Source organism: Hylobates moloch, unplaced genomic scaffold (assembly GCF_009828535.3).
Source record: "Hylobates moloch isolate HMO894 unplaced genomic scaffold, HMol_V3 SCAFFOLD_2, whole genome shotgun sequence".
Taxonomy (NCBI): Eukaryota; Metazoa; Chordata; class Mammalia; order Primates; family Hylobatidae; genus Hylobates; species Hylobates moloch.
This window is the reverse complement of record NW_026652277.1, coordinates 105,847,681-105,875,519: the sequence shown is the minus strand read 5'-3', so window position 1 is coordinate 105,875,519 and position 27,839 is coordinate 105,847,681. Positions and strand designations below refer to the sequence as shown.

Below are 27,839 nucleotides of genomic sequence, written 5' to 3'. Positions count from 1 at the left end.
CAAGGCGGCCACAAGAGGAGGGCCGGGAACCGAACCCAGCGCCCAGCGCGGGGCCCTTGTGGCCGACGTGACGTGGCTCCGTCAGGTGGAAACCGTGCGATCCTCTTCCGACCCAACTCACGAGAGATAAAGATGTCTAAATAACCACCACCGCCGCCGCACACCCTGCGGGGCCCCGGGGGCGGAGGGGAGGGGAGCGCCTCCTCGGCAGAAGCGGCGGCCCAGGCTTGTTTGGAGGTTCGCGATTCACCATGATAAATGTAAAGACCAATTAAGGTTTGATCCGTGCACACAGGAGGCAGACGGCGGCTGATAGTGGAAACAATTAACGAGCATGTCCCCTAATTCCTGCCGCGGCTGCTGAGCACACCGCTGCTCCCCAGGCGCCCGCCGCGGCCGCCCCCGAGTCCCAGAGCCCCCAGTCCGGCCCTGGAGTGGGGCGTCCTCCTCCAGCGAAAAGGTGCGAGGAGCGGGGCCCCGGGTGGCCGGGGAGGGGGCGCGCCGGGCCGGGAGGCGCGGAGCCAGCCGCCTACGGAGCCCAACTGTTTGCATCGGGGACCGGCGGGCGGGGCGCGCCCGAGTGGTCTCGCCGGGAAGGGGCGGCGGGCGCTGGGGAAGGCGCCTAGCGCGAAGCTGGGCGGCGCCCCGAGGGCGGAGGACAGGTGGCCGCGCGGCCGCAGTCAGGTAGCGAACGGCTCGGGGGCTGCGCAGCGCGGTCCCAAAGCTCAGCCCGGCCCCGGGCCCGGCTCGCTGCCGCCTGCCACGGGAGCGGCCTTGGGCGGAGGGAGGGGGCGCGAGACCGCACCCCCGGGCCCGGCGCGCCTCGGCCTCTGGGCTCCCGCTCCCCTTCCCCTTCCGGCTTAGCCCGCTGCCCCAGACGTGACCCCCGCGCAAGGTGTTGGCGATGCGCGCTGCCCGGGAGCGTGTGATTAACGGCCCCGAGGTCGTGGGCGGCGCAGGCACGAGCCCCTTCTTGGCCTGGCCAGGGTGTGAGCGTATCCGGGACCACAGCGAGGTCATGGCAGCGGGGGCCTCCGGGAGCGCGGCGGCGGAGGAGGAGGAGGAGGAAGAGGAGAAGTAGGTGACGCGGGTCGAAGAGGCTTGTCCCCTCTGGCCCCAGGGCTGGCGCCGCGGCGGGTCCCCCGCCCCAAGCAAAGTTTGGCGCTACGGGCGCTGCGCGCAGGTCCCTCCCCGCGCAGTTCCCTCGGCTGGGTCTGTGCCGCCGCCGCTGCCAGGGCAGGACAAAGGCTCATTAACACGTGATGGGACCGCGCTTCATAAATGGGACTGGAGCGAGAGGGAGCCACAGACAGCGCGAGCGGAGGGAGAGGCAGGGACCGCGCGAGCGGGACGAGGCGACGGGTGCTCGGGCTGGCGGAGACGGGCGACCCCACGCCGGGCCAGGCGGGGCTCGCGGGAGGACCCAGTGAAGAGCCGGGGAAGGGGCGAGGCTCGCCGGCGGTCGGAGCAGCGGGGCGCCAGTCCCGGTCGCTGTCGCGGGCGGGCGCTGGAGACCGGGACGCCGGCGCACGGACGGACTGACTTGCTGACCGCCCGCCGGAGGCACACCCCACTCCACCCCACCCCGCCTCGCCAGCAGCCCGGCGCCGGCGCCGCCTCCCGCACGCTACTCCCTCTGCCACCCCTTCCTTCTCCACTTCTTTTCCGCCTCCGCCTCTTCTTGTCTCCCGCGGCGCCAGCGCCTTCCCTTGGCCCGGGCGGGGGCCTCGGCTCCCTGCAGAGCTCTCCGTAGTCAGTGGGGGACACTTCGTTCTAGCGGACAGCCAGCCCCTGAGCTGGGCGAGAGGTGCCAAGGGAGCCTCTGTCCCGAGGACCAGGGGATGCGAAGGGTAAGACCTGGCAGAGTTGCGTTTGGAAATACTTTTTCCGCCTCCCGCCCCCTCGGGTACGACCAGTGTGGTCCCCAAGTGTCCTTCGTGGAGTTCTCATTCCGTGTGAGCGAATCGTGCGTCGGTGTTTACTTAGCTGTATGGCCCCAGCCTGTTAACTGTGATCTGTGCTACTTCTGGAGATTTCTACCATTTACTATTTATTGAATGTGTGTGCACCTGGCTCTGTATGCACTGATGTCTGTTTGTAGAAAATGTGTAATTGTGCATGTTTGAAAAACGGGCGCTTGAGTTGGTGCTGAATGCCTATAAACCATATTAGCAGCTAAGTCTTCCCAGGGAAATACATCGATCTCTGCTGCAAACCTAGAAACTGACTAATGTAAAATAGTAAATGTCATATAAAGAGATGTATGTCAAATAATAAACTTTTGATAAAGAAAAGGCTACAGGAACCACTTCTCTTTGAGGAAAAACAAATGTCCATGTAACTAATACCTAAAATTGAATGTTGATGGAACCATTTAACTCAGAACTAGCCTTTAGATGACTAAAGTTAATGTTGCATTTTTAAAAGACATTTCTTGTTAAGGCTTACAAATCATAAACGGATCACCTCTCAAATAAAAATATGTTTGCTGTAATAGACGTGAGAAACTGTCATTTGGTCATTTGGAAGTTTAAAAGCAGCATGCATGTTTCTGATTTTAATAGATTGTCTCTCAGATATTTAAAATTGAACAGATGAGAAAAACAAAAGAAATGTTTAGTAACGTATTAATCATTTTGCCTCCCATCTTTTTTTATTTTCCTCCAAATAAGTGCTATTCTTGCCTTTGTTGTTGATTTCCTGATATATTAAGCCTCCTCGGGCATGTAATCCAATAAGAGATTAGAACAGATTTACTGGTTTTAAAGGTGTTGAAAGATTATCTCTGTGGGTCCCATAACTTCTCCTCATTTTTATTACCAGGTTAATATCTTTTGAACAATGGGGGAAATGCAATTTCTTAGAGGAAGCTCAGTGGACACTGAGTATTAGTGGGGTCACCGTTGACATCAATCTATTTTGCAGAATATTGAGAAGCTCAGAGCAACCAACCTTTAAGGTTCCCATAGGACTTTATGTGATTTAAAGTGTTGCTTTTCTAATCCTACCCTACTGACAGTTTGCAAGGGAAGATACACTGATTGATTTTTCTCTGTCCCTTTTTTCCCTGGTACTCCTCCCCCTCCCCCGCTCTCTAACTCAGTTAAGAGCAATTTTATAAAAATAAAAGGCCATTTATAGTTTCTTAAGTGAGACAAATTACTTTCAGATTATATCCATACATGAGCAGAAGACATGCACCTCCAGAATTTTAAACATTGCATACTACAGGCACTTATTTGTAGGCACAATGGCAGTTACCATAGTGGGGCAAGAGACTTGATGTTGGACATGGTTTTAAAAAACTAATCCATTTTAGCTTATCAGGAGAACTTACTGTAAACAGACTCTTTTTGTTTCAAAGATGTCTCCCACTCCAGGCGAGGAGCGCTCTTGGCTGAGGTATGTATCAAGTGTCTGATGGGGAGAGGTCTCATTGTGTTTCTAAGTGTCCATGGGGGTAACATGATGCCACAAGGTGGAAATACTCGATTCTGGCCTTTCACAAGTAAAATTACTGTGCTTGCATACTCGTTGTTAGGAAAGCAAATTAGATATTCATGCCCCTGAATTTTAATAACATTAATATATGTATGTAAAAAGAATGTTATGACTAGAACCTTAAATAAGCCATAAGTGATTATTATTTACTGTGTAAAGTTTTAAATTCTGATGAAAACCAGGTCTCACATTGAAGTAGTGCTTGGCTTTGTTTGTTATCCACTGTTTTCTGTCCTTTTCTGTTACCCATTTCCCAGTGGACCATGTTCCTCTCTGTCTTGCCTGTGAGATTGCTCTTCTCTAATAAGCCTAGCTGCAGGATCAGTGTGTTCTTTTTGGCATTTCGAAATGGTAAAATAGTGAAATTGTTAAATGTTACCAAGATGAAACTGCTGGGAATGAAATTCTCAAAAAGAACCACTATATTTGTGGCATGTTTCAGCCTCTTCCAAAAGAAAACTCTTTGATTCGGTTTACCTATTTTCCCAAGAAGGAAGCAGCCCCATTGATTGTGTTGATAAGTGTTTAGTATGCAGTGTCAGCTTATTAATTACTAAGGCAAAGCCTGAGGAACTGTTTCAAAACAGTCGTATAACACTGTTCTTTGCTTTGACTCAAAATTAACATTAACCACGGGGAAATTTAGACAGGCTCCTTGGTTGTCTTGCATATTAGTGTTTGGAATTAGAATTCAAATACTTTGCTATGTAAGAATAAACTATTATGTGATGGAACTTCTAATAGCAGTTTATAGTTCGCCACGCTTACCAAATGTTTCTTACCAGAAAACAGTTGGCCTAATAAGGGATTATTTCCCATAACTAGCTATCCAGGAATGCTGCAAAAACAAGAGTAACAAATTGAATTTGAAAATACCTAATGACACATAATTAGCAAAATGAAAGATTTGGTTATAGCTTCTTGAATTTATAAGAATTCTGGGTGACAGTTATTGTTTCTTTTATTCCAGGAAATATTTTGGAGAAATCTGAATTGATCTATATTATAAAGTTAATCCAGTCTAATCTAAGAATATACAGTGAATTAAATGCTAATTAAAGCAATTAAAGCATGCTAACAGGCAGTAACCTAAAGGACAGGCTCCATCTTACTTACCAAATTCCATGTTAGCTCAGTTGCATAAAGAACATAGATGAGAGCTTTCATTGCCTGCTGAAAAGGATGCCATGCCTCCACCAGTGTAAGTCTGTTTCTTCTATTTTTGTATTTATCATTTTCTAATTGAACTGACAAATAGTTAGAGTGAAACCAGACTTTGGGTTTAAATTATTGTAATTCTGCTATTGGCTCTAAAACGATCTGGACCCAACATTGTTTGAAACACTGTGCTAGGGCCAGGTTTACATACTGCATATCTGTATTTTGAGAGGCAGCCTGCTTTGCTGATTTTTCTCTTATATACGGAAGACTGGTAGAGAACTCAAAGAATAAGAGGAAATCAAAATCAGTTTATATACTTTATGTTGCCAAAATTTTAACTTCATGTTTTCTTCCCTGAATCTCCAGTTCTTTCCTAATCCTATTCGCAGAGAAATGGTAACTTTATATTATGGCTGCATGAATGCTGCTTTTGGGGACTTGGGGGATTCAACTTTTTGCCACTGAATTGCTATTTAATACTTTGATAGCATTTAATTTTCTGTATATTCTTAGATTAGATTGGATTGACTTTATAAATTCAGATTTCTCCAAAATGTTTCCTGGATTAAAAGAAACAGTAACTTCACCTGGAATATATGTATAATATCAAAGTATATATTGCATAATTTTGGACAACTGGACATATAAACACTTTTATTTACATGCATAAACGTTTTTATAGATGTAAATAATGACTGAAATAAAAATTAAATATGTTGCCTTTATACATTTGAACATATAATTCTGATTTTAAATAAATACCACAAATTTGGGGAAATGTCCGCATTCAAAGCAGCTGTGCAGATGGACACTGAAGAGTTAAAGCAAATATCCACCTTGAATGGAAACAAGGCCGTTCTTGTTGTCCAGGATAGGTGGAAATCCGTGCCAGTCCCATGTGTTCTAAGAATCTTGCAAATATGCCAGAATGAGCATCACCACATTTGATTATAATTTTATCATGAACACTGATGGGTTTAAGACAGTTTTTTTTTTTAGCCAATCCTTTTAGTTGTTTATTATTTATTGGAAATTAGGGCTATACAAGTTGGAGGAAAATACAGAAGGTTATTACCATATCTCAGAATGCATATTAAGGTAGTTATATTTTTTATATATAACACATTACAATGGTACCACAAGTGAGTTAAAACTATAGGAAATTTGTTAGGCGGGCAGGTTTGTAAGGTGGGTGATTTTTAGTAGACCCTGTCACCTCTCTTGCTGCTTTTGAAACCAATGTTAGAGCAAGCAAATTCCATCTCAAACTTGCTCACATGGATAAGAGGTATGTTTACTACATATTGCTAATAAGAGGTCAAAGTCATGACATAAAGTAGTGTAATTATCTTTAGTTCTTATCAAAGTATTTACTAAAAGCTTTCCTGGGTTATATTTCTTGACTAAACAAGGTCCCATAATGAAAAAAAGTATATTTTTTATAATAGTTTAGAGGACAGTTAGTTGCATGTATATATTCTTGATCTAGTTTCCATTGATATTTTCCATATATTTGAAGTATTTTCCATATAGATGAATTAATAGTGGACAGCCTCTAATTTAAGTTTCACTTGGGCAGGTTAAGCTAATAACTTAATCACCATGGAATTCTCAAGGTTCATAATTTGTATGGGTTTTTGAGGGAAGAATTGTTTACTCCCAAAACCTGAGCAAATGGGCATGGCAGAGTCATTGCAGTTGTTCTGGGAATACTATGAATTCTGTTTTAGACCCAGCTGGAGAAATGTTCACACCTGCACTTTAGGAAAGCTTTCAAAGTTTTGCTTTCTTTGCTTTGTTTTCTTTTGTTTTTGAATATGTAGAGATTGGTTAGATGGAAATCATTGTTTTTGAGCAAATTCTTTTTTAACCCATTGTGCTGTTGCATAATATTCTATATTTTTGAATGTTTTCAAAAGTACATTTTGCATTTTTTTGAATGCAAGAATTTAATTTGCCTTTTCTCTCAACACAAATGGCAAATAATTTTTCCCTAAAATACAATATTTTACTACTTAATGTCTTATTTTTCCACTCTTATTTGGATTCTTAATTAATTAGAAAATTATGTTTTTCAAAATTTATGTTTAAATGAGAGGGTCCCCCTCTTTCCTTCACCGTTTCTTTATTCATTCTTTTAGATCATAACTTTAGAGAAGAAAATTGGAATCTATGAGTCCTGAGAATTGAGTGAAGTTTTAAGGAGTATTACATTCAAGCTGGCGATAAATTCTAATATGCTTTTGAAAAAACAAATTCTAGTCCAGGCGCGGTAGCTCACGCCTGCAATCCCAGCACTTTGGGAGGCCAAGGCAGGTGGATCACTTGAGGTCAGGAGTTCGAGACCAGCCTGGCCAACGTGGTGAAACCCCGTCTCTACTAAAAACACAAAAATTAGCCGGGCATGGTGGCATGTGCCTGTAATCCCAGCTACTCGGGAGGTTGAAGTGGGAGAATTGCTTGAACCCAGAGGACAGAGGTTGCAGTGAGCCAAGATCACGCCACAACACTCTAGCCTGGGTGACAAAGTGAGACTCTGCCTCAAAAAAAAGAAAGAAAAAATTTTTAAAGTTTGTTTTAAATAAATTTCTACTTATATGGACATTTGTACTAGGTAATTCATAACATTGATTTCTTTGGGTCAAGAAGCTAAAAATGATGTTTTTATTTATTTATTTTTAATTTATTTATTTTAAAATAAGAGTCTCACTGTTGACCCAGGCTAGAGTGCAGTGGCACAATCTCGGCTCACTGCAGCCTCCGCTTCCTGGGTTCAAGCGATTCTCTCATGCTACTACGCCCGGCTAATTTTTGTATTTTTTGTAGAGACGGGTTCACCACGTTGGCCATGCTGGTCTTGAACTCCTGATCTCAAGTGATCCACCTGCCTCAGCCTCCCAAAGTGCTGGGATTACAGGCGTGTGCTACCGTGCCTGGCCTAAAAATGATATTTTTAATATAGCAAGTTAACCAATATAATTGTTGATCTTTAAAAAAAAAGATCATTTAGGTACTAGACTTTTGTCACTTGTGTTTGCTTTTAACTCAGCTATATTTAAAAATTAATCAAATTTATTTATTCTTTATATGAGGGACTTAATGCCACTATGATCTGAGTATTTTGGTTTATTCCATGGTGTTTGGCTAAATGGATCCAATTTTCAGCTCATTGAAATGCATCGCTACCAGAATTTGCTAAATGTTTTCTTTAGCTTTTGTACAAGTTGTGGTGAGCAGGCAGTATGCATGTGAAAAACGAAAGCTAGACAATTTAACATATAACTAAAACAAGTGCAAGATTGGCCAAAGAATTTTGTGTCTCTGCATATGTGGGAATTTAACTTTGGAAGATACACAGCTACTTTTGGAAATGACATCTAATGTCTTATAAACAAAAAGGAGAAATCTTTGAATTATTTTAGTCTTGAGCTAAAGTAACTAATTGTGAGTAATCTGTGATCCATTTTTATTGACAAAATAATTAAAGAGAGAACAGTTTGCCCAGAGTCATGTATTTAAGTGCGTTGGGATACATTTCTAAATATTTATAACTTTTAGGTATTTTTGAAATATGTCCACTATAAAAAGTGCAAATTGCATAATTGCCAGAGTAATTCTGTAAAATAATTTGCAGTAGATCTATATTACTTGGGCCTGCAGCAAAATTTTCATTTTAGTTTGTTCTTTCCTGGGTGCATCTCTTAAAATGTAGTATTTTATGGTTTGGGGGAAAAGAAGAACAGAAACAAGTATTTCCAGTTTGAAAGAAATAAGCTGACATGTTCATTACTTTTAGTTTTTTCTTGTTATGCTCAATAATCATGGGTTCCTTCACAGTGGTGGTGACGAAATGTCTTAGCAATCCTATAAAGCTTTGCATAGCCTCTGTAAATAGAATTAGGAGAAAATGGTTTGGAGTTCTTAATATATATCTGTGTATTATATCAGTACACATTACATTTTGAAGCCACTTTCCTTTGCTGGACAAAATACATAAAAAAAGTTTCCTGAAAAAGTACAGAGAAGCCCTGGATTGTAGACTAAAAAAACTGGAGAGGTTTTCCACTCTTTACTCTTATTTTCTGGCTAAATGACATTATTCTATTCCAAATAGGAATACCTCGGTTATAAAGATCTTCTGTGGGAGGTTATTTTATCTTGAGCTGGCTCCTGTAGCAATCTGTTTCAATGATCTAAAAACCTGTACTTACAGAATATTCTTTCTTCTTCTCTAACCTTAGTTCTTCTTAAAGGTTAAATCTACTTCCCCTTCTCCTTTAGTCCTTTTCATATGTCTCCGTAATCTTTCACAGTGGTTCTTAAACGTCAGAATGTGCTAGAATCTCCTAAAGGCCTTGCTAAGAATGGAGATGCACCCCAACCTTAGAGTTTTTGTTTCCATAGATCTGATCTGGATCCTGAGAATTTGTGTTTCTCATAAGTTCCCAGATGCTGCTGATGCTTCTGGTTGGGAGACCACCCTTTGAGAGCCACTGACCTATAGACTAACCCTGCATGCACTTACAAGCCATTGTGTAACTTCTCAGACTGGTCTTTCAGATGTACATTATAATTTTCAGCCCATTGGTGCCTGTTTTATTTACTAATTCAATATGTTCACATCATTTTTTCTGAACACTTTCCAATTCCTGAAATCTCTTAATTCTTAATTGTATCACACAAACCCTAAGAAGGGCTCGATCTGGAATGAATACAATAGAACAGCCTCATGGTTTCAATCGCATAAAAATTCTTCACTTGCATCCAATTTGCATACATACTTCTTAATCACAACTACATTTCCAGAGCATATTTTGCATTGCTACTGAAACCTCGTTCTTCCAGTTCTGTTTGTATGTAATTATTTACATCTTGAAAGCATATTTTTCTGTTTATGTCTTGCATTGTTAGCACACACTGAAAATTTCCTTAACATTTAGACTAAAGTAGGTGATACATAAGTACCTAGTTTTTAAAATAATGTCTGAAGGAAACCCCGGATTTATGCAGTAATAAAAACTTATTTAAAATTATTTTAGTGAGAGAATGATAGGAAGGAAATTGAATTATTTAGAAAGTCACTATGTCCTCAATTTGTATGAATATTTGAACCAAGATTCATTTCTCTTGTTAAATATTCCATTTTAGTCCCTACAATAATAGAGATTAATTTTCCATTATTTTTCATCACAGAGTTAGGACCAATAGTGATGATTGCATATTTGGAAATTGGAAAGCTGAATATTTTATAAAATAGAATGAGTTGGTTATTAATATTGATTGTGGGCTCCTGAGACCACCCCTCTTACTTTTAACATCTCTTGGTTTAAACATATTTGTTTTAAGTAGAACTGCTTTCCTTTTCTCATTCTTAATTACTTTCTTGAGGCAGAATTCCCGATATTCAAAATTAATTTTTATCAATATATTAAATTTTCTCAATGCCCTTTTGCCTCAGAAAAGTAATTAGAAATTTAGTTTTCGTAGGCAGTAGTAATAACCCATTTTTAACTCTCCATAACATATTTCCCTATTTGTATTTTAATTAATTCAGTTGTAAAATACATAAAATGTTGTAGCAGGAGGAGAAGTTGCTCAACCAAAGCAAGAACTATGTCCACCAAATAGAATAACAAATTGATTCCTGAGGGTTTATAAAAGCCACTCCATCTAGTGGTTGAATTTTCACATGACTTCTCTTGAGAAGTTTTAGAAGCACACTCGCAAATGGAGAAACCCATTTGGGAAACATCAATGCACAATAATGTGCATTTGGGGGAAGAAAAAAGTCCATTATAATAGTAATTTAATATATTGTCTTTAAACGTCTATCAACAGCATATAATTAAGATTCATTCAAGGTTGTGCATGTCACAAAAGACTCTTGATTGTTAAGTGGCTGAACTTTGCAGTTCATAATATGTACTCAGGCTGAACAAGGATTGGAATAAAAAGTAAATACCTGATCTTTGCCCATAACTTCCACTTGCCATCAATATAATTTCTATGTGATACTGAAATAAGACATCCTGGGGTAAATAATTGATGGATTCAATATAATTTTCCCATTTGGACACTTTTTCAGATGGATGTTTGTATGAGACCAAGATTTAGGTTTAATGCCCTCATGATCAGCTGGCTTTATGCCAGAAAAAACTGTCCATGGTTAAAAGCTGTTCTGTTATGTTGGATCTTCCATGTTGATGATGCATACCAACATTTACTTAGTAAACAGGTATTGAATACCTACTCTGTGCCAGGCACTGTGCCAGGCAAAAGACCTATAAGATACCCAGCTCTCAAGGTGTTCATGGTCTGAAGAGTTTAGACACAATAAAGACAACTACAGGATGGCTCAGCAATGCTCATCACCTCTCCTGGGAGAAAATCTCAAAGCATGTAGAGAAAGAGAATTTACACAGCCCAATACTATCTGATGATTAAATATATTCCCTTTATATGTTTTTATAACCTATTCTACTCTTTCAACTAGGGAAAGGAAGACAGAAGGGTGGGCTGTATTCGAGGTGGAGGGGTGGAGGGGAGAACCATTTCCCTTGCTTTCTTGACCTGACCCATGTCCCTTACATGGGTATGAAGCATGGATATATTTTGGGGGTCATCTATCACAGAAAAATGTTATATCTTGGAATATACTGTCCACAATCCTAGGCACAGACTGTATGCCCAATAAAAATGTCTTAAATCAAGCATTTGAAGGCCTAAAACTTTATATCTGTTAGCCACATTGCTGTAGTAATGCAGTTTTACATCCATTGGGCACCAGGAGATGGTAACGGTCACTCATTTGTTGGAACAACAAATGATGCAAGGTTTATATAATTTGTCTACCTTGATTCCAGCCAGGAACTTAGGAATGGGCCACAGAAAGTCTTCTTCTCCCTGGTCTAAGAAAACCTCATGGCTTATGGTGGGAAGTTGAGTGATTTTGAGTGTTTGAATTTCTCCATGTAGGGAATGGATGTTTGAAGCTTTCATTTACTAATAAGCATGTCTCATTCAGACCTAAGGAAGGTGCCCTATTCATGTCTCACTGGTGTTGTGGAAAGTGTCATTACCATCTATATTCCTGACAATTGACTAATGAAGCAAAAAAACACCTTCCCTTACTTACAAAATAGTGGCAAAAATGACTTAGGTTTTATTTGCCAGTTACTGCCATTAGCACCAGTGACTGCAAACAAGGTGCTAATGCAGAGTTAGGATTTATACCTTATAGTTAATTGGCATACTTTGTTCCTGAAGACCGTGGAGCAAGGATGACTTGCAAGTGCTTTGGGCAGCCCTTTTGCTGTCAACAGATCGTTCCTTCAGATTTTAGTTGTTTACTGTGTAAAATTATCATGTACACATCAGATAATGTGTACCTTCTCCCAAACCAACTCTTCTTCCCTGTAAATGAATGAAAGGGTGTCTTATTAAACGGTTCTTGGAACTCTGTGTTGAGAGCAGGGGCTTTGAATTATGCAGACCTGGATCGAAGTTCCAGCTCTGCCCTGTCTAGTTAGAGACCTTGGGTAAAGCATTTTTCTCTCTGATTGTGTGATATAGAGATTGTAATAGCACCCACTTCATGTAAATATTAAGGAAAAATAATATATTTTTTCCATGACTGGCATGTAATAAAAGTTTAAATGTTTCTTAAATGAAAATATTTGAAAATTAGTATTTTCTCTATTGTGCATTTGCCCAAATTCTCTCAGATTTGAATCTGGAGTAATAAGACTTGGCTTTTAGTTGGACTTAATTTGTATGATTATGGACTGAAAGAGAAAATATGCCTTCACTGATAGATGAAGAGAGAAGAAACTGTGAAAGGTGTGCTGCACAATTGGATATCATGTAGCATACTTTTCACTCTTGCTATGGACTCCTTGATAGTGAACTGCAAAAGTAAGAGCCTGTTTACTAGTTTCTACACATTTTGTGGACCAGAATAATATATCACCTTCCACTTTTAATGACCAAATCTCATATGCAAGATAAAGACAATTTTATAGAGTATTTTGAATATGGCCATGGCTTTTACTTAATTGAAAACTTTGTATGTTCTCTGTTAGTGGAAGGCTGCTTTAATAATTGCTTTCCGGGCGGGCGCAGTGGCTCATGCCTGTAATCCCAGCACTTGTGGGAGGCCGAGGTGGGCAGATCACTTGAGGTCAGGAGTTCAAGGCCAGCTCGGCAAACATTGTGAAACACTGTCTCTACTAAAAATATATAAATTAACTAGGCATTGTGGCATGTGCCTGTAATCCCAGCCTTTTGGGAGGCTGAGGCAAGAGAATCACTTGAATTCGGGAGGTGGAGGTTGCAGTGAGCTGAGATCACACCACTGCACTCCAGCCTGGGTGACACAGCGAGACTCCATCTCAAAAAATAAAAAAAAAATTAAAAATTGCTTTCTTTACCCAGTATGTAGAAAAGATCTCTCTCTCAAGAAAAATGCCAAGGCACTCTTAATTGGAGGAAACAGCTAAACAGAAGAGCAAAATTAAATAGCAAATGGAATTTGTCATACAGATCAACAAATGATTTTATTCGTATCATTAATTCAAGAGGCTTTTTTTTTTTTAGCATCATCACCATGTAGTTCCTAACCTAATGAAGTTGCAAGACATCATTTTCTTGAGCCCTGAAATTGTTTTAACTAGTCTCTAAATGTGAAACCTTTGGCATATTTCACATTAAATTTGAACAGAAGTACAGTCTAATACAGTCTTATAAGTCTCTTAATGTCAAGTTCATATCAATTGATATATTTTTATGAAAAATATAACACATATAGTGTTAGTAAAGAATAGACTAGAGAAAATGGTGCATGAAATAACTTCTATTTTATGTTACAAAATTTATGAAGAACTGAAGGTATGAGAGCCAATTGAGCATTACCAATATAATGGAATTTTCTTTCATATGTAGGAAAAGGAGCTGACATTAATATAAGGAGGAAAGATTATGTATTTTTGCCTGAATTATCAGGATAATTAAGTCAATCAATTATTTCACTTTGCTGTAGAAGATGAGGGAAAAGTGACCAAGCTTCTTTAATAATTCCAAAACTCTAATGATTAGGTAAGAGTTAGAAAAGACTCATTGCCCATTCAACTGGAGTGGAAACATCATTCATCAAGTTATGGTGTTGGCCCATGGCATCTGCCGTGTATATTGACAGTGTGACTTAGACATAATGCAGTTATATGAGTTGACTAAAATTTTCCCTACTAACTTTAGAGAAACACATTAGCACAGTATTCTCTTGATCAAATTAGTAGAAAACAGACTTATTTCCAGAAATGAATGGAAAATAACCAACAAATATATCCACTGGAAACTGCATTCTCTTGAACTCTTCACAAGGTTCTTTTATGAGGCCAGCCAAGCGAACAACAGAACCAACAAAGTAGGACAAACAAATTAAGCAAGGGCTTGGAACGTCTGCATTTGACATCCTGGACTCCTGTCAGTGTAGACACTGTGCCAGGCATTGTCTCTTTAAAGCACTTAGAAACTTAGAATATCAAAGAAGGAGTATGATGGATTAAAGCAGTCTATAATATATCAGGGAGCACCAGTCCTTCCAATACTTCTACAGTGTTTTCAGCCTAGAACACATGGACATTTTAAACCCTTTGTGGTTATATGAATAAAAATAAAGACTCTGGATAAACATTAAAAAAAAAAAAACTTTATGCAGCAGCCATACCCACGGAATTCCTTTGATGATACCATAGCTTGCTAGCTGATAGATATGGTTTTCTTGGAAGCAGGTAATGGAGAGGCAGGTTTGCATACAGAGAAATAGACAAAAAGAATAGATGATATTAGTCTAAAAATTGAAATGATTTTTTAAAAATAATGGATTTAATACATTAAAATATCTTTATCTTTACTATGAAGTCATGATTTATATAGCTTACACTGTTAGAATATGTTGGCTATATTTTTTAAAGCAGAATTCTGGGAAAATTCCCTTATATGTCATTCAATCATTCTTTTACTATAACTGTAATAAAAACCAACTGCTTCTTTAATAGGTGCATCTACACATCTTGCTAGAAATTTCCAATTATGATTTTCCCAGTAGCAAACAAAAACAAAATTAATGGCAGCTACATCCCCCAAAGCCTAAGCCATATTAGTAATGAACTCTCAAAGAAAGCTGTTGATGCAAAAAATAATAAGGTGGAAATTACTGTAATAATCCAAATGTAGAAATAAAGGAAAGAATTATCAAAATGCAGACAGCAGTTTTCCTGCCATGATCCCATTAACTGTTAAAATAGCCTGTGCACAGTAGTATTTCGACATTACTGAGATCTTTGAACTACATAAAATCCATATATTTTTAACTGTATTCTTTAATTAAATTGGCTTATATTGGACAGAAATTATTATCGTATAACCACACCATGCCCTAGCTTAGATTTTAACAAGCTAGTTTGTTTTAATGAAAGTGCTTGGTTGCGTTGAAATGGGAAATTGTGATCACACTTGTGGTGATCTTAATCTAAAGTAAGTCACAGAAACATGTTTTTTGCATTACTGGAATAAGATATGTGATCCTTTGTCTTCACTGAAGAAGCTTTATAGCTCTTCCAAATAGTGACTAAATTTTAATCTTTAGGGCCATGCAAGTAGGCAGACTAACCTAGATGGGCTTTGATAGGAAATAGGGATTTAGTAGCAGGTAGTCTTAATTACTATTGGCAAAATGCCTTAATTTACATTTCTAAGAGTCCAGAAGACTTAAATATAAGATGCAAAATGGCTTTAATCTACTTACTGTTAATTTTGAAATCGTCACATAAAATCTAAAAACAGACTGTGGAGTCTGAGAAACTTTGATTCATCTGCAAATCCATCATATTCTAGGCAATTAACATCTGATGGCCTCCATTTCCTCTGTGAAATGGGGATTATAAATAAGCACCTGATAGGGTTGCCTTGACAATTTAATGACAGACTATATCTAAAGTTTCTCAAATGGCTGGATATAACAGCCATTCAATAAAGGTTCCCCATCCCTCACCCATGTCTGTATATATCTACTATTTGCTTTATGTTTTAAGTGCTGAGGCAAAAATAAGATTGAATAATTAAGGCAATGAGCATTCTTGAGATATAATTAGTATGTATTATATTATTGTAATATATTCTTGCAATATAATTAGTATATCGTATATAGCAAAGAGCCATAATACTAAGTAATGATAATAATAATACCCATTGAAGACTTACTTTTATGTCAGGCACTATGTTTTACATGCATTTAATTGCATTTAATTTCAGATCAGTTCTGCGATTTAGGCATTATTGTCATCATCCTCATCCCTATTTTACAGATGAAATACTGAGGCTTAGAAAGACTGATTGCCCAAGTACCATCTAACGCCAATCTTGGTCTGCTAACTCTTAATTCCATTGACTAGGTGCTTTGACTGGTTGGGATCGGTGAAGAAAACAAGGAAGATGGTAATATCCCTGTCTTAGCTTAGAGAGACGGTGTATCAAAAAAAATTACAAGCAAGGGCCCTACACCTGTGCTGTCCAGTATGGTAGCTACTAACCACATGGAGCTATTAAGGGCTTGAAATGTGGCTCTCATCTGTGTGCAGTCCTTGCTCTACTACTTACTAGCTTTGCCTATAGCAACTTACTTACCCTCTGTGCCTTTCATCTGAAAATGGGGATAATAGCACCTACTTCATAGGGCCATTGTGAAATACGGGAATTGATATATACATAATAGGCTTAGTGTCACCAGTCCATAAGAAGCTCTCTCTATATGCTTGAAAGAGGAAAATCAGCAAGACTTAGTGGTCTACCTGATTGTAGAGGTCAAGAAAGAGGAGGTGTCATAGTAAGTCCAAGTTAGGAACTTAGGTGATTAGAAAGACTACTCACAATGCCATAAGAAATGTGAAAAAGTTCTCAGGAGTCAACTCTTGCTCTTTGCAAACTTATGTTTGCTAAACAACTCCATTTACATATGAAAGTTTTCATCCATAATCAAAGGGACACAGAAGACAGCCACCATATATGAGAGAGCTGTTCCTTACATGGTCCTGGCACATCCACAAACCTAGCTTTTGCCTTTCGACTCCCACCCATACTTAAACACCAGGCTTACTGGCCCTGAGTGACTTGCTGAGTGACTTGTGGTTGGAGTCAATTTATTGCAGCATCATTTCTAATAGCAAAAGATGATAACCTAAACCTCCATCAGTAGGAGGCTGGTCACATTCATCTAACAGATCCTTAAGGCAGCTGAATGAAGAGAGAGGTTTTATATACGAATATGGAACTGTTCACAATGTGTACTTCTAAGAAGAAAAGAAAGGTATGTATAATAATGTTAGTTACTATTTGCTAAAAAGAAAACAAAGAGGGGTAAATACATGTATTTGTTTGAATATGCATGGAGGATCTCTGGAAGGGGTAACAAGAAACTTATTCCTTGCCTTTGAGAAAAAAAAACTAGGTGGCTAGGATATAGGGATGAGAGAGATTGACTTTTCTCTGTATGTCTTTCTGTACCTTTTGAGTCTTGAACCTCGTGAATCTAATACATAAAGATAATCAAAATTTCTGATAAACTAGTTTCCGGTTGGAAAGTGTAAAGGGGGAGTTAGTTAATTGAGGGAAGATGGCATAAGGAATGGGAAGATGACTGGAATGGCTCGCAGGAGCCACTTGGAGATGGAGGCTCAAACTCTGGTTTTCAGGCTAAATGCCTACTGCATTAATTATTTTTTGTGTCCTCTAATTTTAAGAAAAAGGCAAATGCAAATCACTGTTTTAAGGTACCACCTAATAAAAATTCAACTGCCATTTTATTAGGTTCAGGTGAACATTTCTGTGGGAACTCAGCTCTCTGCTCTCCTGCTATCATGCTATCAGGCTGGTAAACCACTTAAGAAAAAAAGATGCCATTCTGTGTTTGGAAATCTCATTCTAGTTGTGGAAATAAATATATGAACTCCTGATTATATGATGTGATGAGGCCTGTAATAGAGGGATGCGCTGGGGAACTAGTTATACCTAGTGGGAGGGGCTGGTCAGGAAGGTCTCAGACATGGAAGTAGCATTGGCACACACCTGGAAAGCTAAGTTTAGTAGGCAGAGAGCTTCCATCCAGATAAAAGAAGGGACAAGGTGAAGGAGGAAGGTGTGCAGGTATGATGGTATATTCAAAGAGCAGCAAGTCACTCAGGGCCAGTAAGCCTGGTGTTTAAGTATGGGTGGGAGTCGAAAAGCAAAAGTTGGTTTGTGGATGTGCCAGGACCATTTAAGGAACCGCTCTCTCATACATTGTGGCTGTCTTCTGTGTCCCTTTGATTATGGATGAAAACTTTTCATGTGTAAATGGAGTTGTTTAGCAAACATAAGTTTGCAAAGAGCAAGAGTTGACTCCTGAGAAATAGCCGAATGGTGGGACATATAGAGCATATTCTAGAAGAGGTGAGGATATGAGAAAAGATATGACAGACAGACAGATGAACAGGGAACCTAAGGATACTCGAGAGTTAACATTGGAGCCAGGCTGAGGTTAGGAACTCAGGAGATATTTCAGATAGAGGAGCCCGGAAGCACTGGGCAACTGGCTTGGCTGTTGGTCTTTGGTCTTTTATTTCTGCATCCTTTATTTCTATAGCCACTAGCCTTTGCCCCTGAGACACTGCCTTGACTTGATTGGCGTTAGCAGACTGTACCAGCACACTGGGTGCCTCTGTGTGGCTTGTACCCTAGAGCTCCTGCCTCTGGTCCAGTAGGTGATGGGCTCCCATCTCCTTTATTCTATGACAGTTGCAGGAGAGGTGTGCATAACTGGTCCAGAAGCCCAGACCAAAAAAACCTTTAATTTTCTTAGTGATGATAGAAGTTACCCATGGGAGATTCAGAGCCCTCAGTTTGGCAGTGCCTCCTACTGCCATCACAGGCTACAGTGATCTTGTAAAAGGGTTACACAACCATGGAGGAGCTAAGGGAGCCTTCTGGCTTACCTGTCACATTAATGCTGAGGGCTCTTTCTCTGTTCACCATTTGGTATGGCATTGCCAGTATTCTTGTTTGCCTCTCTGTCGCCAAAGTTGCTTATTGCATATAGCTCATTCCATGAGAGTTTAGACTAGATAATTATATAGGCAGCTTCATTTAAAATGCTAATAACCTTACCTAAATAGAGCATATTTCTAGCACAATTGGATTGGGCAGCTCTCCAGGCTAGATATCTTGATTCAAGTTACATGATCATTTTTTTTAATCAGCATTGGGAGAATCCTTCCCCTTCCTTGGGTAGAAAAGAGCTTCTTGTTTTTGTTCCATTTTGAAATACATATATCCAATCAACCAGCTTATTTGGAGCCTTCTTCTATGTGTTAGGCATTCTACTAAATGCTGAGTTGATACTAAGATAAAGTCCCCAGTAAGATCTTCAATGAACTTACTGTCTAGTGGGTGGGAGGAAGTAGTGGAACAGACGCAAACACGAAGAAGTATTAGAAAATCTGGTCAGTACCATGATAGAACTCTGTTTGGGTATTCTGGGAGCCCAGAAAGGGTGTTCATCGCCATGGGAAGCAGGGAGCTTTGGCAAGAAGTGACATCAAAGTGATGGGGAGGAGTTGACCAAGCAGGAGTGTAAGGGGCAATGGGAGCAACAGCACTGAGGTGAAGAGCAGTCAATTTGCTGTGTTTATGGAACTAAGATTCATCTGGTGTAGCCCAAGTGGCAAGGCCAGGGGGCTGGCAAGAAGAAGATTGGAGAGGTGGGCAGGAGCTAGATCACAGGAAACTTTTTACTGGACTTCATCCTGCAGGTGGGAGATAGAAAGCCATCCTGTTTAGGGAGACAGGTTGTGGAGACGATTAAGGACAAGAGCCTGAGGGTCAGAACTGGAAAGGAGCTCAGCTGGACGGAAACATAGAAGGCAGATGAGAGTTGCATACATGTCTGGAGGGCCTGGGCCTGAAAGGGAAACTGCGTGAAAGTTTATATTTGGTTTTTAGGGCAAAGAGATTGAAAGAGGGGAGTCACATAATCAGCATACATTTATGAAGATCACCCCCACAGCTGTGTGGCAAGTGATCAGAAAGGAATAGGACCAGAGAAGGGCAGGAAAACTGGTCAGAAAGCAGGCACCCTAACTCTGGTGAGCAGTGATGAGTTCCTGGAAGTGGAGGTGGCAGCATGTGGGAAGGTGGGCCACATTTAGCACTTTATGCCTGTTCCAAATTACTTTTCTTAAGAATCATGACACTAGGGTATTAAATAAAATTATTTTCATTGACTCTGTGTCCTGTCCCCAGCTACACTGATGCTACCTATTCTTAGCATAAATATCTTTTCCTTGGGGAAGCCTCCTTCAGCCCTCTAGACTGGGTGTCCCCAGAGCATCCTGTACATCCCCAGTTGTAGCTCTCCCCATGCTTTCTTTTAATTTCTGAGTCAGCTGCCTGCCTCCTCTGCTGGACCTTATCCTTCATGCGGGCAAGGAGTCTTTTTTTCACAGAGTGTTGCTCTGTTGCCAGACTGGAGTGCAGTGGCATAATCTCGCCTCACTGCAACCTCCGCCTCCCGGGTTCAAGCGATTCTCCTGCCTCAGCCTCCTGAGTAGCTGGGATTACAGGCAAGCCACCACGTGCAGCTAATTTTTTTTAAATTTTTTTAAATTTCTTTTTATTTTTAGTAGAGATGGGGTTTCACCATGTTGGCCAGGATGGTCTCAATCTCTTGACCTCGTGATCTGCCCGCCTCAGCCTCCCAAAGTGCTGGAATTACAGGCATGAACCACTGTGCCCGGCCAAGGGCAGGGACTCTTTCTTGATGCTGCCAACACTGGTGTCTAGTACAGTAGCTAGACATAATACAAGTGCATAGTGGATGCTTCATAATTTGTTAATACATGAATAAATGAATTATTAATTCAGATATGCAGGGTCTCTGAATTAATAACTCATTTATTGTTAGTTCAACATTTTTTAAATTTATTCTAAAATAGTGATTATCTCTCCTCCAACCCCATACAGTGTGATATGTTTCAGGAACAACAAATGCCAATTAACAAGTAGTATATTGTTTTAATGATTATTTTAATTGTTATAGATATCACTCTATACTTCTAATTTTTAAAAATAAACTAAATAAATGAATAGCCCACATTTTAAACAAATATTTATAAATACTAAGATCACTTCTCTGGCTGTTTATTTTGAAACAAAACCAAATTGCTTAGCTTAGAATTGAAGAGCCTTAAAGTTTGGGCCTTTCCTCTTAGCTGTCCACATGGAAATCCTTGGACACTCTCCGGCCTATCTCCTGTTACCAGGCACACTTGTGTCACCAACCTGCTCATGAGGGGGCCCGTCAGGAGGCCTCCTCCATATCCCCCTCCCCGTTGTGAAAAAGCTCAGTCTTGGCCGGGCACAACGGCTCATGCCTGAAATCCCAGCACTTTGGGAGGCCGAGGCAGGTGATCACCTGAGGTCAAGAGTTTGAGACCAGCCTGACCAACATGGTGAAACCCTGTCTCTACTAAAACTACAAAAATTAGCCGGGCATGGTGATGCACACCTGTAGTCCCAGCTACTCAAGAGGCTGAGGCAGGAGAATCATTTGAACTGGGGAGGCAGAGGCTGCAGTGAGCCCAGATCGTGCCACTGCACTCCAGCCTGGTGACAGAGCAAGACCCTATCAAAAAAAAAAGAAAGAAAGAAAGAAAAAAAACTCAGTCTTCCTATACGCCTCATTGCAAGTTTGGTCTTTGTGACGTTTTTCTTGGTTGATGTGGACATCCTAGAAGTTCATGTCAGCCACGGCTCAGTCCAGACCTCCCCTTCTCTGGGTGAAGAAACTTGTCTTGAGGAGCATCTCTGCCCACATGGCCTCAAGCTTCCTCAGTTCTCACTAGCTCCCTCCTCCCCCGCTACAAGTAACACACAGACCACACAACTCACCACTTGATTCTACACTGTCTTATTCTTTGGTTGTCTTTTACATTTAGTCTCATTCGTCTGACAAGGTGAGGTCTCTAAGAGTAGGGGTCATGTGACACATCAGTGCTCTCGCCAGCCCCCACCAGCACTGGGATACCACATGTATGTGATAGGAGAAGCCAGGTGCTAAACACTTACTAATGTGACTGTGAAATGGACACTGTCCCCAAGAAACATTTCATTTAGCTCAGCCTTCTTGGCCCTGGAGTTCCTTCCTGGATTCACACACTGACTTCAATACAGAGGGTTTAAATAATGAAAAGGTCGTATGTTTCTGGTGGGTGTCACACCATCCCCGAACTTTGGGGAGCTTTTCTCTGAGTGACTTACTCATTTTGTTGACTGAGTCTGGTGAGAACTTGACCTCCTACTGTTCAGAGACAGAATGAGTTGCCATGACAGTACATTTGCCACATTTACGGTGTCTCTTTGTTTTTATTCTTCCTATTTCTCACCATTCAGCTTATTTGTTTTCCCTCCTCTTAGGATTGCCCCCTGCGGGTCACTTTCTCAGTCATTTTGAGCTCAGCCTAATCAAAGACTGAGGTTATGAAGTCGATCCTAGATGGCCTTGCAGATACCACCTTCCGCACCATCACCACTGACCTCCTGTACGTGGGCTCAAATGACATTCAGTACGAAGACATCAAAGGTGACATGGCATCCAAATTAGGGTACTTCCCACAGAAATTCCCTTTAACTTCCTTTAGGGGAAGTCCCTTCCAAGAGAAGATGACTGCGGGAGACAATCCCCAGCTAGTCCCAGCAGACCAGGTGAACATTACAGAATTTTACAACAAGTCTCTCTCGTCCTTCAAGGAGAATGAGGAGAACATCCAGTGTGGGGAGAACTTCATGGACATAGAGTGCTTCATGGTCCTGAACCCCAGCCAGCAGCTGGCCATTGCAGTCCTGTCCCTCACGCTGGGCACCTTCACGGTCCTGGAGAACCTCCTGGTGCTGTGCGTCATCCTCCACTCCCGCAGCCTCCGCTGCAGGCCTTCCTACCACTTCATCGGCAGCCTGGCGGTGGCAGACCTCCTGGGGAGTGTCATTTTTGTCTACAGCTTCATTGACTTCCACGTGTTCCACCGCAAAGATAGCCGCAACGTGTTTCTATTCAAACTGGGTGGGGTCACGGCCTCCTTCACTGCCTCCGTGGGCAGCCTGTTCCTCACGGCCATTGACAGGTACATATCCATTCACAGGCCCCTGGCCTATAAGAGGATTGTCACCAGGCCCAAGGCTGTGGTGGCGTTTTGCCTGATGTGGACCATAGCCATTGTGATCGCCGTGCTGCCTCTCCTCGGCTGGAACTGCGAGAAACTGCAGTCCGTTTGCTCAGACATTTTCCCACACATTGATGAAACCTACCTGATGTTCTGGATCGGGGTCACCAGCGTACTGCTTCTGTTCATCGTGTATGCGTACATGTACATTCTCTGGAAGGCTCACAGCCACGCCGTCCGCATGATTCAGCGTGGCACCCAGAAGAGCATCATCATCCACACGTCTGAGGATGGGAAGGTACAGGTGACCCGGCCAGACCAAGCCCGCATGGACATTAGGTTAGCCAAGACCCTGGTCCTGATCCTGGTGGTGTTGATCATCTGCTGGGGCCCTCTGCTTGCAATCATGGTGTATGATGTCTTTGGGAAGATGAACAAGCTCATTAAGACGGTGTTTGCATTCTGCAGTATGCTCTGCCTGCTGAACTCCACCGTGAACCCCATCATCTATGCTCTGAGGAGTAAGGACCTGCGACACGCTTTCCGGAGCATGTTTCCCTCTTGTGAAGGCACCGCGCAGCCTCTGGATAACAGCATGGGGGACTCGGACTGCCTGCACAAACACGCAAACAACGCAGCCAGTGTTCACAGGGCCGCAGAAAGCTGCATCAAGAGCACCGTCAAGATTGCCAAGGTAACCATGTCTGTGTCCACAGACACGTCTGCCGAGGCTCTGTGAGCCTGATGCCTCCCTGGCAGCACAGGAAAAGATTTTTTTTTTTAAGCTCAAAATCTAGAAGAGTCTGTTGTCTCCTCGGTTATATTTTTTTAAGTTTACCATGCTCAGTGAAAAGGTGATTGTCACCATGATCACTTATCAGTTTGCTAATGTTTCCATAGTTTAGGTACTCAAACTCCATTCTCTAGGGGTTTACAGTGAAGAAAGCCTGTTGCTTAGGTGACTGAACCATCCTTCAAAGTCTCAACGAAATAGGAGGGAAACCTTTGGCTACACAATTGGAAGTCTAAGAACCCATCGAAAAATGCCATCAAATGAATAATGCCTTTGTAACCACAACTTTCACTATAATGTGAAATGTAACTGTCCGTAGTATCAGAGATGTCCATTTTTACAAGTCATAGTACTAGAGATATTTTGTAAAATGTATTATGTCCTGTGAGATGTGTATCAGTGTTTATGTGCTATAAATATTTGTTTAATTAGCAAAACTGAAAAGTAGACTCTTACGAGAACAATGAACAAGCAGTGGATACATGTCAATGAGTGCACTTTTTTTCTGTATTATTGCCCATGATATAACTAGAAATAAACCTTAGTATTTCTTCAAATATCTCTTTAATTTTGACACTGAAATAACCATAAAGATTTATTTTTCTGTTACCTCAACAAGAAGAATTTGAAGACTTCAAAATATTGAGCAGAATTCATTCATACTTAAAAATTTATTAGCCCTGCATTTTCATAGGAAGACACATTATCTTCTGGACTCTAGCTGTTCTAATGGATTATAATCAGAATGGAAGAGAGAAAGCATATTGACTTTTTTTGAGCGACATCTCTGACTTTCTTTAGTCTTTAGCTATTACTGGATCTCTTAAGACAGCATGTGTTAATCTTAATGTATATTGTTATCACTGTGCAGTTGCTGTTTACTTGAATACTATTGTGTTCCTATATTCCAGGTTTAAGTAGATTTCATGCCTGGGTGGCCAAACAACAGTCTTCATTTTTTTTAATTGAAAAGAAGTTGTGTCTGGATCAGTAAAATTATACAGTGTGTGAGTGTGAATATAAATGTGTGTATGTGTGTTTCTGTCCTGTAACTGTTACAGTAATGTCATAAAGTGAGAAAACTGTGACCAAGTATAAACTGTTACCACTTGCTGCCCTCTTGCACATGGATTCTGTTTCTAAAATTGAGTTCTTCCTGTAATCTTGTTGATAAAAATACTGACTCCGACCATTCAAAAATTTCACCCCATCCCTCCTTAAGAGATTGGATCAAGTATTACTAAATTGACCTTTAGGTATTACATAAGACCAGTGTTTAGCAAGAAATAATGACAGACATCCAAGTAAGGGATGTATTTATAGTGTTATTGCCGGGAAAGGAGAGTACTTTGGTTTCTGAGCACCGAATATTGAGCAAGATGTCAGTCACTAAAAGGAAGACTTGTACAGAAAAGCAAATGGTAACATTTTTCAATAGCATGTGTAGGTAGTATGCACTATATGCATCACGTTAAAGTAGGACTATCACACCCAGCCCATGTGGCTAAAAAAGCTGAATCAGACAGTGGATGAGACACGAAACGGCAGTGAAGAGCCGACACCCTTGGCATTGACGTCTAGATATGCTGCATCTGTGCTTTGCCCACATGCCCTTGGTGACAGCTGAGCACCCAGCTCTGTCTTGGTAGGTTTGGTCTAAGGAACAGACCTCTTCTTTGCTCGTGGTTAGCAAGATACACTCAAGCATGAAGATAAACACAGCTGCTTTCTTCTTACACCCTGGTCTCATACTCCTTCATGGAGCCATGGGTGCCCATTGTTGGGCCTTTTTCCAGTAAGGAATGATAATTGCTGAAGAATCTACTTAACCCTGACAAATTTTAATTATAATCTTTTCTTATACAGATAAAACATGACTCCTACAAGGCCCCAAGGTCTACATAGTCTGAAGTGAAGTAGAGAGCTGGCATCTATCTGGTGATTTCTAGCTCTCGAGATACCCAAGCAGCCTGATAGGGCAGTTCTCCTTCTTGCAGTTCATGCTCTAAGGCAGGGTGTGGCTTGTGAGATACTTTGCATTGTCTGTCTGCACACCTTGAATCTGCCTGCTGGTTCCTTCACTTTACCTCTCTGTCATGTGCAGATGAAGGCTCAGGGTGCTAGAGGATTAATAAGATCTCTTTCTAAAGAAAGGAGAGATTATTTACAAGAAGAACTCACCAGGGTCTAGTTTCCATTTAAGAATTGCCAGTGTTTTGTCCAGCATCATCTTGAATATTAATCCACATGTTTCAGAGCTCACCAGGCAGTACCAATGTTCTTTTCACAGCTATGAAGAGCTAGTAGAGATGAAATTCTTGTTATGGTAGAAAAATCTCACGATTCATTTTTGAAACTGCATTTGTGCGTATGCAATGTAGATTTTATAGTGTGTTGTGCTTTCAAGATCTAAATCATATATAATAAATTAAGGGACAATGGGGCTGACAGCACTAAACTTGGTGCTTATTGATATTCTAAGAAATATCTGTGAAATATCATCACGTATGTTATACAACCTTCATTTAAAAAGGTTTAAAACTAGTTAGATTCACTTTGACACTTTTCATATCATTTCTTAACCCAAGTGACGGAAACATTGTCCCCAATGAATATACTCATTAGAATTACCATTTGTTAATATCACTCATTAGCCCCATAATTAGATCCATTAATTTAAATATGATTTAAATTTAAGTAAGTTTTATAAGGTCTGACATCAGAGGTATCTTACTTTCCTCTGAGGATGATGTACTTGCCCTGACCATGCATTTTACCATCACACATGTCTTCAGAAAGGGCCAAATTCCCAACCTGCTCATTTTTTTTTTATCAGAGTCATGATGATGAATCAGTCCTAGAATGTTTCATTTGGACAAGTAGGGCTGCCTCCAAGAGGAACCTCTGATTTATTTTGTATGAAATACATGTGAAAGAATATTAATCTGAGAGATGCTGTAGACATCTGTCCTACACTTGAGATGATTTCCAAGCCTCTCTGGCACTTTGAATTAAGTCTATTTGGTATTAAATGCCAAGGACCTTTTGCTGCCTAAATCCACTTTGCAGGAAATAGGCCCAACCACCAGATGAGAATTAGGCCCTGGATAAGTAGCACTCTAGTTACTGTCCTGTTGATTAATTTCTGCCATTTCATGTCCGTAAAAGAGACCACCCATATCATGCACACAATTAGATTTCTCACACTCTAGCTGTATATTTGTATGATATTTTAAAATCTCCTAAATGCTGGGCAATGGCTATTAACAATTAATTGTCTTGCACTGGCCTTCTGATGAAATGTTAACAATGCCTATTGTAATATAGAAAAAAAATTCTATCTACTGATTTGGGCTGAATGTATGTAAATAGGTTTCTGAAAAGTCAGATGTTTGAGCAGTGGCCTACAAATCAGTAATTTTTAGATGGGAGAGTTTCTTTACATTGCCGTGGCATCTTAAAAGCTATCTTCAGGTAAATTGACTGTACTAGGCCTACTGGGGATCAGAGTTCCCAAGAAAGGAAACCTTTTCTTGTATCTGGATTCAAATTTATTTCCAATGTTTCAAGTGGAAAACATGACTCTTTATTGTCTGTAAATCTAACATTATTACTTTTCCTCTTAGAAGAATATTGTATTGTTAGATGTTTGTTAAGCTGGTGACATCGTTGCAACTGCTGCAGTATCTTCGTTAGTAATCTGTATAATACTTTGTATACAAGTACTGGTAAGATTGTTATTAAATGTAGCTTCAGTCATTAAATTACTATAGCAAAGTAGTACTTCTTCTGTAATATTTACAATGTATTAAGCCCACAGTATATTTTATTTCAATGATGTAATTAAACTGTTACTTATTCAAAGAGAAAACATCTCATCATGTCTATTGTCCAAAGTTACCTGGAATCAAATAAAAATTCTAGATTACCATGAAGAACATAAAATGCCTTTGAACTCTCCCTTATTTCACAGTCTGATGGCAAAATACCAAGGATTTAATTTCTAAAAGATTGCCGAACTAATTTATTCCTCAAAAAGACTTAACGACTTTACTTGAAAAGTGGGGACATATTGGATTAATCTATTTATTTTTAACATAGGAAAAACACAAAAAAAGCTATTTTTTACACAATAAAGC

The 27,839-nt window shown here is 40.5% G+C and overlaps 2 protein-coding genes across 4 annotated transcripts; both read left to right on the top strand.

The window, feature by feature from the left end:
* Window positions 1-1,018: 1,018 nt before the first annotated feature.
* LOC131382919 (dapper homolog 3-like) lies at window positions 1,019-1,753 on the top strand. The gene is made up of 2 exons (XM_058435725.1): window positions 1,019-1,024; window positions 1,082-1,753. The coding sequence occupies exons 1-2, from the start codon at window positions 1,019-1,021 to the stop codon at window positions 1,751-1,753; spliced, it is 678 nt and encodes a 225-aa protein (XP_058291708.1).
* A 7-nt stretch (window positions 1,754-1,760) lies between these two features.
* On the top strand, window positions 1,761-27,578 carry CNR1 (cannabinoid receptor 1). Of its 3 annotated transcripts, none has more exons than XM_032154986.2 (2): window positions 1,761-1,850; window positions 22,165-27,578. In XM_032154986.2, the coding sequence occupies exon 2, from the start codon at window positions 22,228-22,230 to the stop codon at window positions 23,644-23,646; it is 1,419 nt and encodes a 472-aa protein (XP_032010877.1). In that variant the 5' UTR covers window positions 1,761-1,850; window positions 22,165-22,227; the 3' UTR covers window positions 23,647-27,578. The 3 variants fall into 3 exon arrangements, with proteins under 3 accessions (XP_032010877.1, XP_032010888.1, XP_032010897.1); XM_032154997.2 differs by lacking the exon at window positions 1,761-1,850 and adding an exon at window positions 4,493-4,702; XM_032155006.2 differs by lacking the exon at window positions 1,761-1,850 and adding an exon at window positions 15,748-17,023.
* Window positions 27,579-27,839: the final 261 nt, after the last annotated feature.

Coding starts and splice junctions, on each gene's coding strand:
- CNR1 (XM_032154986.2), top strand. CDS start 22,228: ATGAAGTCGATCCTAGATGGCCTTGCAGATACCACCTTCCGCACCATC.